The sequence below is a fragment of the Oncorhynchus masou genome, chromosome 19, assembly GCF_036934945.1.
Source record: "Oncorhynchus masou masou isolate Uvic2021 chromosome 19, UVic_Omas_1.1, whole genome shotgun sequence".
Lineage (NCBI taxonomy): Eukaryota > Metazoa > Chordata > Actinopteri > Salmoniformes > Salmonidae > Oncorhynchus > Oncorhynchus masou.
Window position 1 is genome coordinate 30,232,334 of NC_088230.1, and position 16,532 is coordinate 30,248,865.

The window sequence follows — 16,532 nt, forward strand, 5'->3', positions numbered from 1 at the left end:
CCTCCTCCCCATCACCCCCAAGCCCCTCCCTGACAGTTCTCAGACGGCCTGGAAACCGTTACAGAGTACAAAATGGAGTCCTGTGTCATTTGGCAGTCTTGACGCCCTTGATATTCTCTGCGGTATCCATGGCGACGACAGGGTCTTCATGGTCCGTTGCAATGACAGCCGTGCCCTTCTCCTGGTTTTCTTGGTGATTGTTGTTGTTGCTGTTGTTGTTCTGGGCAGCGTTCTGGAGCCCGTGGCTGTTGTTCTGCACCAGAGCCGCTGCGTCGCTCAGCTTCAGCTCATCCAGCTTCTTCCACAGCTCTTCCCTCTCCTGCTCCTTCTTCTTCTCCCTGGAGAGACACAAGCACGTTACGGGCGCACGGACACACGTCACGCACGGACACACACGTCACGCACGGACACACACAAGACGCTGTCAGACCCGACTGTCCTTGAAAAGGGCTAGCTAACAGAACTTATGTAATCCAGTGTGTTGTACCATGCAGCATTGTTTCCACGCTTCATAAATTATACCTGACTAGTTATTGTAATAGTTTGTGAACACTTTGTTCGGGCTGCAGAACAAGAACGAATATAGGAGCTGGAGGGAGCTCACTCACCGCTGTCTGTCTGATTTGTAAGAGGCTGTCAGCTCGTCAAATAGTGTGCTGTTCATCTCCATCAGGGTCTTCAGCACGTTGTAGACCAGAGCTACAATCGTCCTAGAAACACACAGGGGACAATGGTATCGCACTTAAATACATCCAGAGGATATTTACCAGCTCTCAGTCAATCCTACAGTAGCAATGTTGAGATTAAATAACTGGAAAAACATTCCTTTGGATTTTCAGTGACATGATGTTGGAGGAAACATGACATTGATATCTGGAGACACGACCATTTTGTCATACGTACATAGCTAGTTAGAGAGGGATAACATAAGACCCCAACCTCTACGCCAAATATAGGTAAGAGAGTTCAGTATTAAGCATGGCGTTGCTTGTTAATGCTTTACCCTGAGGGGCAAAGAATTTGTTCTTAACTGACTTGCCATGTTAAATAAAAGGTCAAATAAAAAAATGAGTTGAGAACCGGAGAGTGGCATACGTACGGGTTCCAGTGTTCTTTGGAGATTCTGTACAGGCTACCAAACATGATAGGCAGAATCTTGTCAATGTTCTCCTCAATCAGGCTCAGGATGTACTCGTTGTTCCAGAAGTAGAGGGCTCTCTCCGCTACCTGTTGGGATCAACAAGAAATGAGTCGGGCTGGCAGTAAATGACAGGAACATGTTACGTATAGAGCAGCCATTTTCACAGCTCCACTACCAGATTGAAAACCCATTTAGAGAAGTGCAGGAAAGCTCCTTGAGGAGGTCATTATGAAAAATGAAAGGGAAAAAAGTACATGTAGCAGTAAATGGAGGAGCAGAAATAGCCTTAATGTACTGTATGAGGAACCACCTGAAACGAACTCAAGAAAATGTCCCAGATCAGGGTTAGCTGGAGACGCACTTTTATTGATGCCATTTGCTCCACTAGGAGCAGAAAGTAAGTTGAAGGTCAAGGAAGTCAAGACTGTACCTGGAAGTGGGGGTTGGCCACACATCTGGAGATCTGCTTGAACAGGGGCTCTTGGATCTTCTTGAACTGGGTGGGCTCAATGACATCCAGGATCTCCTCCATTTCCCCCAGGTACATCACCTAGGACAGGTGGGAAACAACAGACACATGAGGAAGTCATATGTTCAAGAGAACCAGGTAAACTGTTCAGAACCACACTTATGGTATACAAGATACAGCATCTGTTAGCGTGTTCGGTGTCATCTACCAGTCATGACAGACATACCTCCTTCTGGCTACAGGTTTTGGGCCAAAACTTCAACAGTCCCCGAATCACCTGAGGATTGAACAGATGACACTAAGTTCCAAGTTGTTTTTTGTCTTTGTCTTTAGTCAACAAACCTACAGTACTGTACATAGGTCGATAGTGCTGCAGCATTTTACATGCCATCTGGCTAGGTACCATATGAACTATTCATGATTTTGGACTCAAACTTGCTTGAGAAAGCTAACATTGTTTGTCCCCTACATGAAAGGTGCACAGATTCCTAGCACACAACAACATTCCTACAACTCCAAGGGAGAGCAGAACCTAGTGTCCCGACGGCAGAACAACGTGTCGAATGTTAGTTGGTTAGAGTACCGGCTCTGTGAGGGTGGGGTCCTTCTCCAGGAACTGGACGACACAGTAGGCCAGCTAAAAGGAAACAGAACAGGTAGTCATATTATTTACTTACTGTTAACAGAAACGTTCCCAATGTGGTATGTCCTGTACACAATACTATCAGAGCTTTCAAGTTCATTCTACGGCCACTAGATGGCACTGTTATCCAAGGCTTTTTCAGAGCGCAGTTCACTTCAGCTCATGAGAGTTATGATTAACAAGGCATCTAGGTCATCTACTGTTCACAAAGCCTGAACTGACAGGACAAAATGGGTAGCTAGGCTAATTACCATATCATATTGTATGAACTTATACCTAGAATTCCTTTCAAAACCCACATTATGCCAGGTACATTTCTCAGATTTAGATAGCTGCTAAAAAGAGAAGAGTTGTTGTCTAGTGAGAGTGAGTATTTCAAATCAACCCCTTCAAAATGGGATATTTATTAATCTGGTATTAGGAATTTGGTAATCTCTCGTAGACAGACCACGTAAACATAAATGGTACCATAGATCTGTCCTGATATGACGGGCCGTGTGAGATAACCAACAGCATTAGTTCCGGTGCTTTGGACAAATCATGATTTAGCATATTTTGAATTTTGGAAGTGGAGGGGACATTCGGCATGTAGTTTTCCAAGATAGGGTGGAGATGCTCATTCCAGTTCCAATCCTAGTTCTACCTCTTCTCTTAACACGTATGGATTCATAACATAATTGAGCATCAGTTACACATTTGGTTACCTGTGCGTGGAACAGGGCCAGTCCTTTGGCGGTATGCATGGGGATGAGCACCTTCATCAGGAACTGCTTGTGTTCCGCCTTCAATGGCAGTGCAAAGCCATTGATGATGCTGCAGATAGACAAAAACAACACTTCAATGCAATTCATTGCCTTGAGAAGCAAGCATTAGCAAACACACATGCATGAGAGACACACACACACACACACACACACAAAGAGTATGGATGATGCAGCCAACAGAACCCCCCCCCCCCCCATATCCAGAATAGCTGAGGACACAGAGAGCAGGGTAGGCAGTCTGAGAAGCAGATGCCTATTCATAGCTAGAGCCAGAGAGACATTTCACTGCTGGAACAAAAGAACACTTTCTACAAATAAAACTAAACAGGAAGAGCCACTTGCGTCCTTTAACTCAAAAAGTGGAAAAGGCAGAGGTCAGCAGTGTGACTGGGTTTCCCAGAATTCTGTGGGGATGGGGAGCTAACAGCAGAAAAGCCTGTAGCAACACTAAAGGGACCTACTCATGTAGTGGTGAGTATATTAGCTCAAATGGAGATATTCTGGCATACGAGTGTAAATGGTTGCATGTCCTAGTTCCTTGAGCTCGCGGTGCCACTGCTGCCAGAGTCAAAGGTGCTTGATAACAATATATGTTGATGCAGCGTCCCACCACCTCCCCCAGCGTCCCACCACCTCCCCCAGCGTCCCACCACACCACCTCTGGACTCACCTCCCCAGCGTCCCACCACCTCCCCCAGCATCCCACCACCTCCCCCAGAGTACCACCACCTCCCCCAGAGTACCACCACCTCCCCTCTGAACTCACCTCCCCAGTATCTCCAGGAGTTCGGCCACTCCGTTGAAGTGATCAGTCTCGTAGATGAACCTACCAGAACACAAACATACCATCACAATCAAATGACTACACACTGAGTAGAGGAGCATTTGGCTCTGATAGGACACAACGGAGCAGAGAGAGAGGGATAGAGACAGTGCATGAGGATGGCCCCCTCTGCTAACATCGATGTTCAGTCGAATCATAGCATGTGTAAAACCTGTGAAATGTGTTCAGCCACTGACACCAGTTGTACTGTGGCTCTGACGTAGGCTTGATCATGTCCCATCTATCTATACCAGTTGTCCCCAAGCTGCTGCTGCCTGAAAGAACCTGGTTAGGAAAGCCTGCCAGGGAAACGATCACAGCAGGACAGTTTCCCTTCTCAACCAGGGCATTGACAGAAAGTAGGACAGCCCCCCTTCTCAACCAGGGCATAGACAGAAAGCTGGACAGTTCCCCTTCTCGGCCAGGGAATAGACAGAAAGCTGGACAGTTCCCCTTCTCAGCCAGGGCATAGACATAAAGAAGAGGGAAGTCAACTGACAGGAGTGGGCTCCCAGTAACACGGGGAAGGTTGCGGTTAATCATGATCTTGTCCAATGAGAAACGCTACTTTTCTATTCCAGTCGAAAACGTTTTGCTACGATAAGCCCTAATGAATACGACCATGGACTTTTTAGGTGCCGAGCTGCAGTGGGGGTGGGGGGGGTTGAACTCAGTTTGACGGATACCTGTGTGGTTCTGTGTGTCTTCGAAGGAGGCCCCACTGTTTGCTCCTGTGAACAAGAGGGGCACTTCACTATTCACTCACCGCAAGAAGATGTTGTTGATCTGCTTCCTGATGAAAGCCCGCAACCCCAGGAACTTCCCGTAGATCCGATGCAGGACCGTCTTCAGGAAGTCCCTCTCCCGGGGGTCCTCGCTGTCAAACAGTTCCAGGAGCTGCCAAGGTCAAAGAAGAGGGGGAGAGAGAGAGAGAGAGCGAGGAGAGAGAGCAAGAGCAAAAAGTTATTTCCTTGCTTCCCAGTGTCATTTCAAAGCATTTCAAACCTAGAATCGAAAGTTTTGTTTCTGACTGGGTTGTGTCTCTATGGTAACAGTGGTGTCTCAACTCAATTCTATTTTACAGGTGCGGTGCAAAGGCACCTAAAGCAAAGCCATACCCAGGCCCTCTTACCAAAATTGTCAATAGATGAGTTACTTGACAACGTTACGAAAGGAAGGCGGATACTTTTACATATGCTATTGGACTATAAAGAGATTTTGCTAATTTATCTACATGTTCCAAATAATGATGATCCACGCTTCTTTAGAAATACATATAATAATTTATCGAGCTTACAGGCAATGCATGACTCAATTATTATAGTGGGAGATTATAATACGGTTTCAAGTACCTCAATAGACCGTAAAGTAAATCACACTACAAACTATCACCCTCACGCGCTTAAGGAAATTACAAATATTATGGATATATTGGAACTAGTGGACATGACATATGGAGGCTTAAATACCCTGACCTAGTGAGATCTACTTGGAACAGGTTCAATCAAGCTCGTCGTCTTGATTGCCTTGTTATTTTCGCTGGCAACAAACATTTAAATAGTGCTGATCGAGGACAGAATGAGGTCAGACCATCAAATAATTGGTAAACACATTACTCGAGAATATTGGAAATTTAATTAAAGTCATTTACAAGACAAAATCATTTACAACAATTTTTTTCCTACATAGGTACAACAGATTATTTCCATATTGTATGTCACATGTGCCTTCAGAGGCCATGCAATTCAATACTAATCTTGAAAACAAAAACTATTCATGTCAAAAAACTAACTAGAGAAACGAACAGTACAAATAGATAGCAAAAAAGCCCCTTGGTGGGAGAGCATAATATACAAGGAAATTCTCAAAAGCTGCTGATGAAAACCTTGTACCTAGCCGGTAGGGATTCCGGTGGGGTGCCCCCACCCAGGCAGTGGCAGTGCTGGCAACACCAGCTGCAGTAACCCATGAGGAGGGGGTCACACTCGAACATTCAGAGAGGGGGCATATTATTGTGGCCATGTGGTGGCACAAAATCAAAAGGTCTGACTGCACAGAGATGCTTGTGAATATGGTCACTACGGGGGAACATGTGTGGGTGTTTCAGGGGAAAGGGGTATATCTGACCTCCATCACCTAGGATGTGACAATGGTTAACCAAATCTCCCCATTTCTGGCTGTTTATCAATTTTGCAGGCCTTCTCATTCAGCTGCAACTGTATATGCATTCGTAAATCAAGACCTTTCTCGAGTCTGGGATGGTGCAACTGTTGAGCATATGGTTGTTTGTGGGAGAAAGGGGTTGAGTGTGTGTGTGTATCCCACAACTGTTGTAAAGATGTGAGGGACAATATAGGATGAATCACAATAATTGTTGGCTAAAATAATAATTGCTTGCCAAAATGTAACTTTTGTAATGACAATACTGGTAAGAGGTAACAATCCTTTGCATAAACTACCTACATTATTACAAATAAACTCTGCAGAAAAAGAAATGTCCCCTTTTCAGGACCCTGTCTTTCAAAGATAATTCGTAAAAATCCCAATATCTTCACAGATATTCATTGTAAATGGTTTAAAACACTGTTTCCCATGAATATGCACCTGTGGAACGGTTGTTAAGACACTAACAGCAGACGGTACGCAAATTAAGATCACGGTTATGAAAATTTAGGACACTAGAGAGACCTTTCTACTGACTCTGAAAAACACCAAAAGATGTCCAGGGTCCCTGCTCATCTGCGTGAACCTGCCTAACACAGAACCCAAACCGTCTGCGCGCATGCGCCATAGTGTATAAAGGTATTTTGTCCCCCCCATACCAAACGCGATCACGACACGCAGGTTAAAACATCAAAACAAACTCTGAACCAATGACATTAATTTGGGGACAGGTAGAAAAGCATTAAACATTTATGGCAATTTAGCTTGCAATTGCTAGCTAATTTGTCCCATTTAGCTAGCTTGCTGTTACTAGCTAATTTGTCCTGTGATATAAACATTGAGTTGTTATTTTACCTGAAATGCACAAGGTCCTCTACTCCGACAATTAATCCACACATAAAACGGTCAACCAAATCGTTCCTAGTCATCTCTCCTCCTTCCAGACCTTTTCTTCTCTTGACTTTTTATTGCAATTGGCAACTTTCATAAATTAGGTGCTTACCGTCATTGACCTCATTCGTCTTTCGGTCACACACGTGGGTATAACCAATGAGGTGATGGCACGTGGGTACCTGCTTCTAACCAATGAGGAGATGGGAGAGGCAGGACTTGCAGCATGATCTGCGTCAGAAATAGAATTGACTTCTATTTTAGCCCTTGGCATCGCAGACGCTCGTTGGCGCGCGCGAGCAGTGTGGGTGCAATAATTGAATAACATAGATTTCTAAATGCACGCGATGTGAGCAGTGTAGTCAGCCTGCAAGGAGGCATGAGGACTGCAGATATGGCCAGAGCAATAAACTACAATGTCGGTACTGTGAGACGCCTAAGACAGAGAGAGAGACAGGGCGGACAGGTGATCGTCCTCGCAGTGGCAGACCACGTGTAACAACACCTGCACAGGATCCGGACATCCAACACCCCACCTGCGGGACAGGTACAGGGTGGCAACAACTGCCCGAGTTACACCAGGAATGCACATTCCCTCCATCAGTGATCAGACTGTCCGCATTAGGTTGAGTTGAGGCTGAGGGCTTGTAGACCTGTTGTAAGGCAGGTCCTCACCAGACATCACCTGCAACAACATCGCCTATGGGGACAAACCCACCATCGCTGGATCAGACAGGACTGGCAAAAAGTGCTCTTCACTGACGACATGACCCTCCAGCATGACAATGCCACCAGCCATACTGCTCGTTCTGTGCGTGATTTCCTGCAAGACAGGAATGTCAGTGTTCTGCCATGGCCAGCGAGTTTTATCGGTTGATCTGCTTATGCTCTGTGGGTGGCACTGTGCTCTTTTCGAAGGAGGGGTCCTGGTCTCTCGGGGGCCATGGGATCATGGGTGGTCTACCGGTCACTGGGATGACAACCCAACTCGGGAAGAGGAGGGGTTTTAGTAGGTGGAATAGTTGGGACCAATTGGAGGTTTACATAGTAGCAATGCAATTATCATGGTACAGCTATATAGACAATCATCATGGTATGTTTACAAACATATATTATGATAAATGGAATTGAAACTTGTCTCATTATGGTAATTAGTGAAATAAGTATAGCCAGTTATAATTGTAATGTCTTAGCAGATAGTATTTTCTTATTATCAGTATTTACCTGGCTAAAAGAGAAGGAATACATAATCTGTTGGTTTACAGGAAACTCATTCAACAATTTTAGATTAAGTTTTGTGGAAGAAGGACAGGGGGCGAAATATATTTCTCCCATGGGCAAAGAAACTCAAAAGGGATGACAATATTAATTAACAGTAATATTAATTAAATTGTGCAAATTGTCCAAACAGATCCTCAAGGTAGATGATTTTAAATGTTATTGGACCATGGGTTCTTAACCTATACGGTCCAAATAATGATGATCCACGCTTCTTTGAAAATATATATAACAATTTATCAACCCGACAAGCAACACGAGTCTATTATTATGGTGGGAGATTATAATACGGTTTTAAATACCTCTATGGAACCATAAAGGACATCGCACTATCACCCTCAGGTACTTAAGGAAATCATGAATGTCATGGATATATTGGAATTAGTGGATATATGGAGGCTTAAATACCCTGACCTAGTGAGATATACATGGCGGAAGCTTAAATCAAGCTAGTCGTCTTGATTACTTTCTTATGTAATTCTCTATGGCGCCAAAAGTTAAAAAAATATTACAAAATAAATAAAATGTTGATAGGGGACAGAATGCGGTCGGATCGTCAAATAATTGGCATATACAGTGGGGCAAAAAAATATTTAGTCAGCCACCAATTGTGCAAGTTCTCCCACTTAAAAAGATGAGGCCTGTAATTTTCATCATAGGTACACTTCAACTATGACAGACAAAATGAGAAAAAAAATCCAGAAAATCACATTGTTGGATTTAATGAATTTATTCATTTCGTTATCAAATTATGGTGGAAAATAAGTATTTGGTCAATAACAAAAGTTTCTCAATACTCTTATATACCCTTTGTTGGCAATGAGACAGGTGACTTACAGAAAACATTTGACAAGGTTTTCACACACTGTTGCTGGTATTTTGGCCCATTCCTCCATGCATATCTCCTCTAGAGCAGTGATGTTTTGGGGCTGTTGCTGGGCAACACGGACTTTCAACTCCCTCCAAAGATTTTCTATGGGGTTGAGATCTGGAGACTGGCTAGGCCACTCCAGGACCTTGAAATGCTTCTTATGAAGCCACTCCTTCGTTGCCCGGGCGGTGTGTTTGGGATCATTGTCATGCTGAAAGACCCAGCCACATTTCATCTTCAATGCCCTTGCTGATGGAAGGTTTTCACTCAAAATATCACGATACATGGCCCCATTCATTCTTTCCTTTACACGGATCAGTCATCCTGGTCCCTTTGCAGAAAAACAGCCCCAAAGCATGATGTTTCCACCCCCATGCTTCACAGTAGGTATGGTGTTCTTTGGATGCAACTCAGCATTCTTTGTCCTCCAAACACAACAAGTTGAGTTTTTACCAAAAAGTTTGAATTTGGTTTCATCTGACCATATGACATTCTCCCAATCTTCTTCTGGATCATCCAAATGCTCTCTAGCAAACTTCAAACGGGCGTGGACATGTACTGGCTGAAGCAGGGGGACACGTCTGGCACTGCAGGATTTGAGTCCCTGGCGGCGTAGTGTGTTACTGATGGTAGGCTTTGTTACTGTGGTCCCAGCTCTCTGCAGGTCATTCACTGGGCCCCCCCGTGTGGTTCTGGGATTTTTTTCTCACCGTTCTTGTGATCATTTTGACCCCACGGGGTGAGATCTTGCGTGGAGCCCCAGATCGAGGGAGATGATCAGTGGTCTTGTATGTCTTCCATTTCCTAATAATTGCTCACACAGTTGATTTCTTCAAACCAAGCTGCTTACCTATTGCAGATTCAGTCTTCCCAGCCTGGTGTGGGTCTACAATTTTGTTTCTGGTGTCCTTTGACAGCTCTTTGGTCTTGGCCATAGTGGAGTTTGGAGTGTGACTGTTTGAGGTTGTGTACAGGTGTATTTTATACTGATACTAAGTTCAAACAGGAGCCATTAATACAGGTAACGAGTGGAGGACAGAGGAGCCTCTTAAAGAAGAAGTTGCAGGTCTGAGAGCCAGACATCTTGCTTGTTTGTAGGTTACCAAATACTCATTTGCAAATAAATTCATTAAAAAATCCTACAATGTGATTTTCTGGATTTTTTTTCCTTCATTTTGTCTGTCATAGTTGAAGTGTACCTATGATGAAAATTACAGGCCAATCATCTTTTTAAGTGGGAGAACTTGCACAATTGGTGGCTGACTAAATACCTTTTTGCCCCACTGTATATGTGGGATTGGAAAAGAAGCAGACAATTACATTGATAGAAGCCACAATCAGTAATATTAAAACAACTGTCACGATGCATTTGAGAGACAATAAGAGCTCATTTATTTATATTTTCAATAAACATTAGAGACAATATATTTTACAACAATTTAAGCCAACCCCATCTGTTTCACCCCATAGTTGCCGCACCTGTCGGTTTCGTTGCTAAACAACCAACCAATGTATAGGAACAAATAGCAGCGTAAACATACAGAGGTCCCAGTCATAACTACAGAGGGTGGTATAAAAATTAAATAAACATGATTTAAAGACAGTTTCAACTAAAACTTACTATGTTTTTATCACCAAATGTGACAACTATATGCCTGTTACAACAAAGAATTATGTTTTGTCACATACACCAGATAGGTGCAGTGAAATGTGTTGTTTTACAGGGTCAGCCATAGTACAGTGCCACTGGTGATAGTTAGGGTTAAGTGCTTTGACCTTTTTCACCTCGTGTATTCAAACCAGCGACCTTTCGGTTACTGCGCTAACCGCTAGGCTACCTGCCACTACCTACTAGTCATCAGAGCCAAGAACAGACATAAATCAAATTATATCTTATCTGGTGCTGTATATACACACTGATCAAAAATATAAAACTCAACATGTAAAGTGCTGGTCCCATATTTCCTGAGCTGAAATAAATAAATAAAAATCACAGAAATGTTCCAATCGCACAAAAAGCTTCTCTCAAATGTTGAGCACAAATTTGTTTACATCCCTGTTAGTGAGCATTTCTCCTCTGTCAAGATAATCCATCCTCCTGACAGGTGCGGCACATCAAGAAGTATGATCATTACACAGGTGCACCTTGTGCTCGTGACAATAAAAGACCATTCTAAAATGTGCAGTTTTGTCACACAACAGATGTCTCAAGTTGAGGGAGTGTGCAATTGGCATGCTGACTGCAGGAATGTCCACAAGAGCGGTTGCCAGATAATTTAATGTTAATTTCTCTACAATAAGCTGCCTCCGATGTTGTTTTAGAATATTTGGCAGTACATCCAACCGGCCTCACATCCGCAAACCACGTGTATGGCGTCGTGTGGGTGGGGAAATTGCTGTTTAAAGGAAATGAGCGGTTTAGGATCAGTCCTTTGTACTGTAATGTTAGCTGCTCTTTAAAGGAGAGGAGCGATTTTGGTATCAGTGATCAGTACTGTAACGCTACTGTTTAAAGGAGAGGAGCGGTGTGGAACATGCCACTGAGCCCAGAGGAATAGCCTAGCTAGTGCGGATGTTGGCCAGTTCCTCAAATGTGGGTTTCGTCATTTTATGAAGTTGCCAGGACCACAATGACAGGGTTGCCATTCCAGCAGAGTAGTGCCCCCATTCCAGTCCCGCCCTCCTCCCTCAGTCTGGCACCAAGGCAGCAGACTCCCGTTACAGTCTAGCCCTCCTTCCCCAGCCCGGCACCAAGGCAGCAGACTCCTTCGTTTACAGTCCAGCCCTCCTCCAGCCTGGCACCAAGGCAGCAGCCTCCTCCATTACAGTCCAGCCCTCCTTCCCCAGCCCGGCACCAAGGCAGCAGACTCCTTCGTTTACAGTCCAGCCCTACTCCAGCTTGGCACCGAGGCAGCAGACTCCTCTGTTGCAGACACACAGATGATACTAGGCTGCTTCCCAATACTCTTAATATCCTTTAACCTATTGTATGACCTTATGTCATCACTCCAAATGGAGGAAGCTAATTTACAGCTAACTGCTGTTTTCACCTTTATTCTTGCAATGCTACCTAGCCTGCATCCATCAAGCCTGCTCAAATTAGCGAGGACAAGGAAATAGGCCATAGATAAGGATGTTGCTTGGTAGTGTTGGAACGTGGCCCGGACAAGACTATGATTCAGCCATGCAGGGGGCCCGGGGCCAGGGTCAATATTCAATCACCATCAGTGATCATCAAGACCCGACCAGTGGGATTTCACCCAGAGGCTAATGCATTTTGTCCTGAACTTGACATCTGCTGTGTCTGTTATGTTACAGTAGCACTGGGGTCTGGGAGCGGAGCGAATTGTTCTGTTCTACAGGGTCATCGAAGAAGAGCCTATGATGTCTCAGAGACAAAGCTCCCAGAGGGACACAGTACTGTATGTTCGTCATCAGTCAGTCGATACGTTTCACTGTATGAATGATGAAAATATCCTGAAAGTAGAGGGCTGTTACACTATTGGTGCTAACAAGCTAAGCCAACAGAGTCTAACCACCTAGCTAACGAGACATTATAGATGTAGAACAGCTCTGACCAGGTTTGTGTTCTGTAGGGCTGGGTGGTATTCAAATGGTCATACCTTCATACTGTTCCTGTACCATAAAGGGGTATACAATATTACCGGCAGTCCACACAAGGGATGTTTTTTGGACGCAGAAAACAATTTAACAATTTTGATCCAGCATGGGGTTGATTGTCTCTGCTGTAACCAAGAAGTTTGATCTTGCAAGCTAGCAAGTTAGCAAACAAATTGCATAGCTGGAGCCCTGAGCTGGAGATAATCTTAAATCACATTATATACTGAACAAAAACACAACATGTAAAGTGTTGATCCCATGTCTCATGAGCTGAAATATTTCAGAAATGTTCCATATGCACAAAAATGTTGTTCACAAATCTGTTTAAATCCCTGTCAGTGAGCATTTTTCCTTTGCCACTTGACAGGTGTGACATATCAAGAAGCTGATTAAAACAGCATGATAATTACACAGATGCACCTTGTGCTGTGGACAATAAAAGGCCACTCTAAAATGTTCAGTTGTCACACAACACAATCCCACAGATGTCTCAAGTTGAGAGAGCGTGCAATTGGCATGCTGACTGCAGGAATCTCCACCAGAGCTGTTGCCACTGTGACAGAGCTATTGTTACATCCAACCTCCAACAATTTCAATTTTCTCTGCAAAAGGGTCATTACTGATGAGTCACGGTTGAACTGAAATTACTATTTTTCAGAAGAAGCCAAAAGGTTTCTAAAAGCTACACTCAAGGTAGTTATTTTCTCTGCAGGTCTAAGGCTACTTCCTGCTGCAGATAAAAGCAGCAAAACAAAGAGCGACATTCTGCTAAACCTCCAAGAAAGTACCTCCAGTTTTATCGATAGGGAAGCAGAACAGGTCACTATTTTTACAAAACACAGACACCCACTGAGATCGGGATGGAAGGAGAATGGTGCATAAACAAAATGGCCGATCCTCATCCTGTCTGTTTATGTGCAGCTCTCTGAGAGAAGCTAAAAGAAACAGTGCATGTCAATGCCTTTCAGTTGTCAGGTGAGCTTGACACTACGTGACAGAAAAGCAATCGTCGCACCCCGTTGTGCGCTGTGTGTACACACTATGCACGTGTGCATGCATGCATTTGAGCTCGAGACAGACAGACTTTTAATACGGGCTTGTTGTAATGCGCGTACAGTCTACACTTTAGTTGTGTGCAGTATGTTGATTGAGAAGTCAGAGAGGGAGGAAGGGAGGAAGTGGGTCTGAAGTAGCTACGTAAATAATTGGGGTGTATCCACGGGGAGGTTGTGACCTCCAGCACTTCCTCGCTCTTCCTCTCTGCCCCGGCTAAGCCTCAGTCTGTGCTCAAAGGTAAAAACAGCCCCCCTGGAGCGCTCTTCCTTTCGCTGCGTGCCAATGACGTGACGGCGCCATTTAATAATAATCCCACCTGGATGAGAATAGTTCAATCGGAGATGCGGGCTGCATCAGAAATAACACCCTATACCCTATTCAGTGCACTACCTTCCACCAGAGCCCTATGGGATTCCCTATAGGGAACAGGGTGCCATTTGAGACCATCACAGCCAGACCCCTCACAGAGAGCTCTTCCTGGACAGGCTAACCATGCATTAGGAGGGGGAGAACATAGAGAGAACGTACGGAGGTCGAGAGACCTCTGTCACTAAGTATTGTTGTTTTGACAACACAGGGCTTAATGGATTCACAGCATATATCTAATGATTGGGATTAGACTTGTGCAAACAGCCTCTTTCTACAGTCAGTAGCCTAACCTGTATTATATACAGGAAGCAGAGGCAACACTGTTTAACACTACTTAAGGGTACAACATTTTGTGCTTGCGCAGACATACACAGTATACAGAGACAGATATAGGTTCAAACAGAAGGTAAAAAGCGAGGAACAAGGGAACAGAGAGAGTGTCACTGTAATTTGAATGCATGACTCACAATAGGGTTCAGTTCAGTTCTAGCAAAGCATCTTTTCAAGTGACTAGAAGCCTTGTTCAACAGCAAAGGGTTTGTTCTGTTTCAGGATATGGGCGGGGCTGGTGAGAATAACTCCTCACTGCCTTCAGCAAGTCAGTCAGTCAACCAGCCAGTCAGTCAACCAGCCAGTCAGTCAGCCAACCAGTCAGCCAGTCAAAACAGAATGTGTTGAGTGTTTCCCCTGCCATGTTGTCCCACCAGGCCCTCTCCCAGTCCCCCTGCCCTGACAAGCACATAGCTGACATGGTCATTCTGATCATACCACAGCAGCAGCCACTAACCACACAATGAGCTCTGCATGATGACTATCTGTGACACATCCAGAGACAAGAAACATAGGCTACATAAGATCTGGACTCAAAGGCTTCCTTGTTAAATATCAAAACACTTTAAAAGAGAGCTTTCTAATAAAATATCATGGTACAATTGTAGGTATTCCATTCTTTAGTGGGCATTCAGTAACTGGGAGAAAAACCAGTGCCCGCCGCAATATGTACATCACCTGGAAACATTTAAAATTATGCTTTAATATCTTCAAACTGATTGAATATTTGGGAGAGTACGACACCTAAGGCTTTCATGTGGATGTTTTGAGAGGAGTTTTTTGTCCAGCATCAGTAGAGCGACAGGAAGCCGATCTATGGTGACAACACCTCCGTAACTCTGGTAATGACAGGGCTGTACTTCCTTCCCCTCTGCACGTACTACACAATTTCAAAGACTACTACATTCATAGAGAGTGCAATTTCCCTAATAAATAACTATACATAAAATATGTCCTGACAGTTCAACCTGATGAAATGAAATACATTCGGCTATAAATACACTAACGTTCCCATGTGAACTGATTGTACAGTCCCTCTCCCATGTCAAGGTCTGTCTCCAACAGAGAAACAGGAGAGAGCACTGAGAATAAAACCACAGAAAAAAACAGGGCCTGTCCTCTGTCCCCCCTTAGCCCGACCCCTTCACCAGCCTCTTTCCGACCACAGTCCCCTTTTCCCTTCCAACAGAGTAAACAATAGGGTGCTATTTAAAGCTTCCCCACGACACCACTCGCATCATGGAAACTCAGCCAGAGCACCTCGGATGCTGCAGCTCAGCCAACATTCCAGGCCATAGCGTTCGTCCCCGTTTATTCCCTCGCTCTAGGGAGAGGAGGACGGCTCGATAAATACGCACGGCACAGCCCCAGCAGGTTACCGCTGAAGAGCTCCAGCAAGGGTGAGACGGGGTCGTATTCATTAGGGCACACCGCAGCAAAACGTTTTTGTAACGGAAATGTCAGGTTGTCTCTTCCAGTTTCAGTCTGTTTTCTACCTTTTGGTGCCAAATGAATATGACCCAAGGTGGGACGTTAAGATGGTGAAATACCATTGAGACATACTCGGGCAATCTGGGATCAGGGCATATGTGCCCGTGAGAAGCTAGGCTAAATACTGAGACTAACACTGAAGAAATGTACTCTTTGTAAAATGTTATTCTCCAAACTTTCACAGGATGTAATGTTGAAAAAAAAACAGGCTTTGATAACTGCCAGGAGAGATACTCAATCAAACATGTTCATTGTTTTCGGTCGGTCATACTCTGACCTTTCTGCTCTGGAGCGCAAAACGGAATTGCACATCAGTGCCGCTTTTGTTCAAAGCCAAATCAAAATGACCTCTTTAACAAAACAGATTTATCTACCAAATGATTATTCAAACATGGTTGGTGTTTGATGTATTGTACTGGAGTCTTTTGAAGAGAAGATGTTAAGCAGGCAGTCTGAGGCTTGTAAGGCTACCAGGTCTGTCTTCTTGACTTCACTTAGTTTGGCATAACATTGTGACATAACATTGTGTGCACCCTTTTTGTTCCACAGAGAACCGACAGTGACATCAGTAAACAACAGAAAATGAAAGTCTCTACAATATTTGGTAATTAATACAATAGCT

The 16,532-nt window shown here is 44.2% G+C and overlaps 1 protein-coding gene across 2 annotated transcripts in view; it reads right to left on the reverse strand.

Annotated features, from left to right (window-relative positions):
* Positions 1-16,532, reverse strand: part of ppp2r5a (protein phosphatase 2, regulatory subunit B', alpha isoform) — a 74,656-nt gene continuing 58,124 nt past the window's right edge. For both annotated transcript variants that reach the window (XM_064925604.1, XM_064925605.1), the window contains exons 5-13: positions 4,607-4,737; positions 3,784-3,843; positions 2,958-3,066; positions 2,194-2,247; positions 1,837-1,887; positions 1,572-1,691; positions 1,100-1,227; positions 609-710; positions 1-338 (exon numbers count right to left, since the gene is read on the reverse strand). In XM_064925604.1, the coding sequence (XP_064781676.1) occupies positions 86-338; positions 609-710; positions 1,100-1,227; positions 1,572-1,691; positions 1,837-1,887; positions 2,194-2,247; positions 2,958-3,066; positions 3,784-3,843; positions 4,607-4,737 (1,008 nt within the window). In that variant the 3' untranslated portion in view covers positions 1-85. The remainder of the gene's footprint in view (positions 339-608; positions 711-1,099; positions 1,228-1,571; positions 1,692-1,836; positions 1,888-2,193; positions 2,248-2,957; positions 3,067-3,783; positions 3,844-4,606; positions 4,738-16,532) is intronic.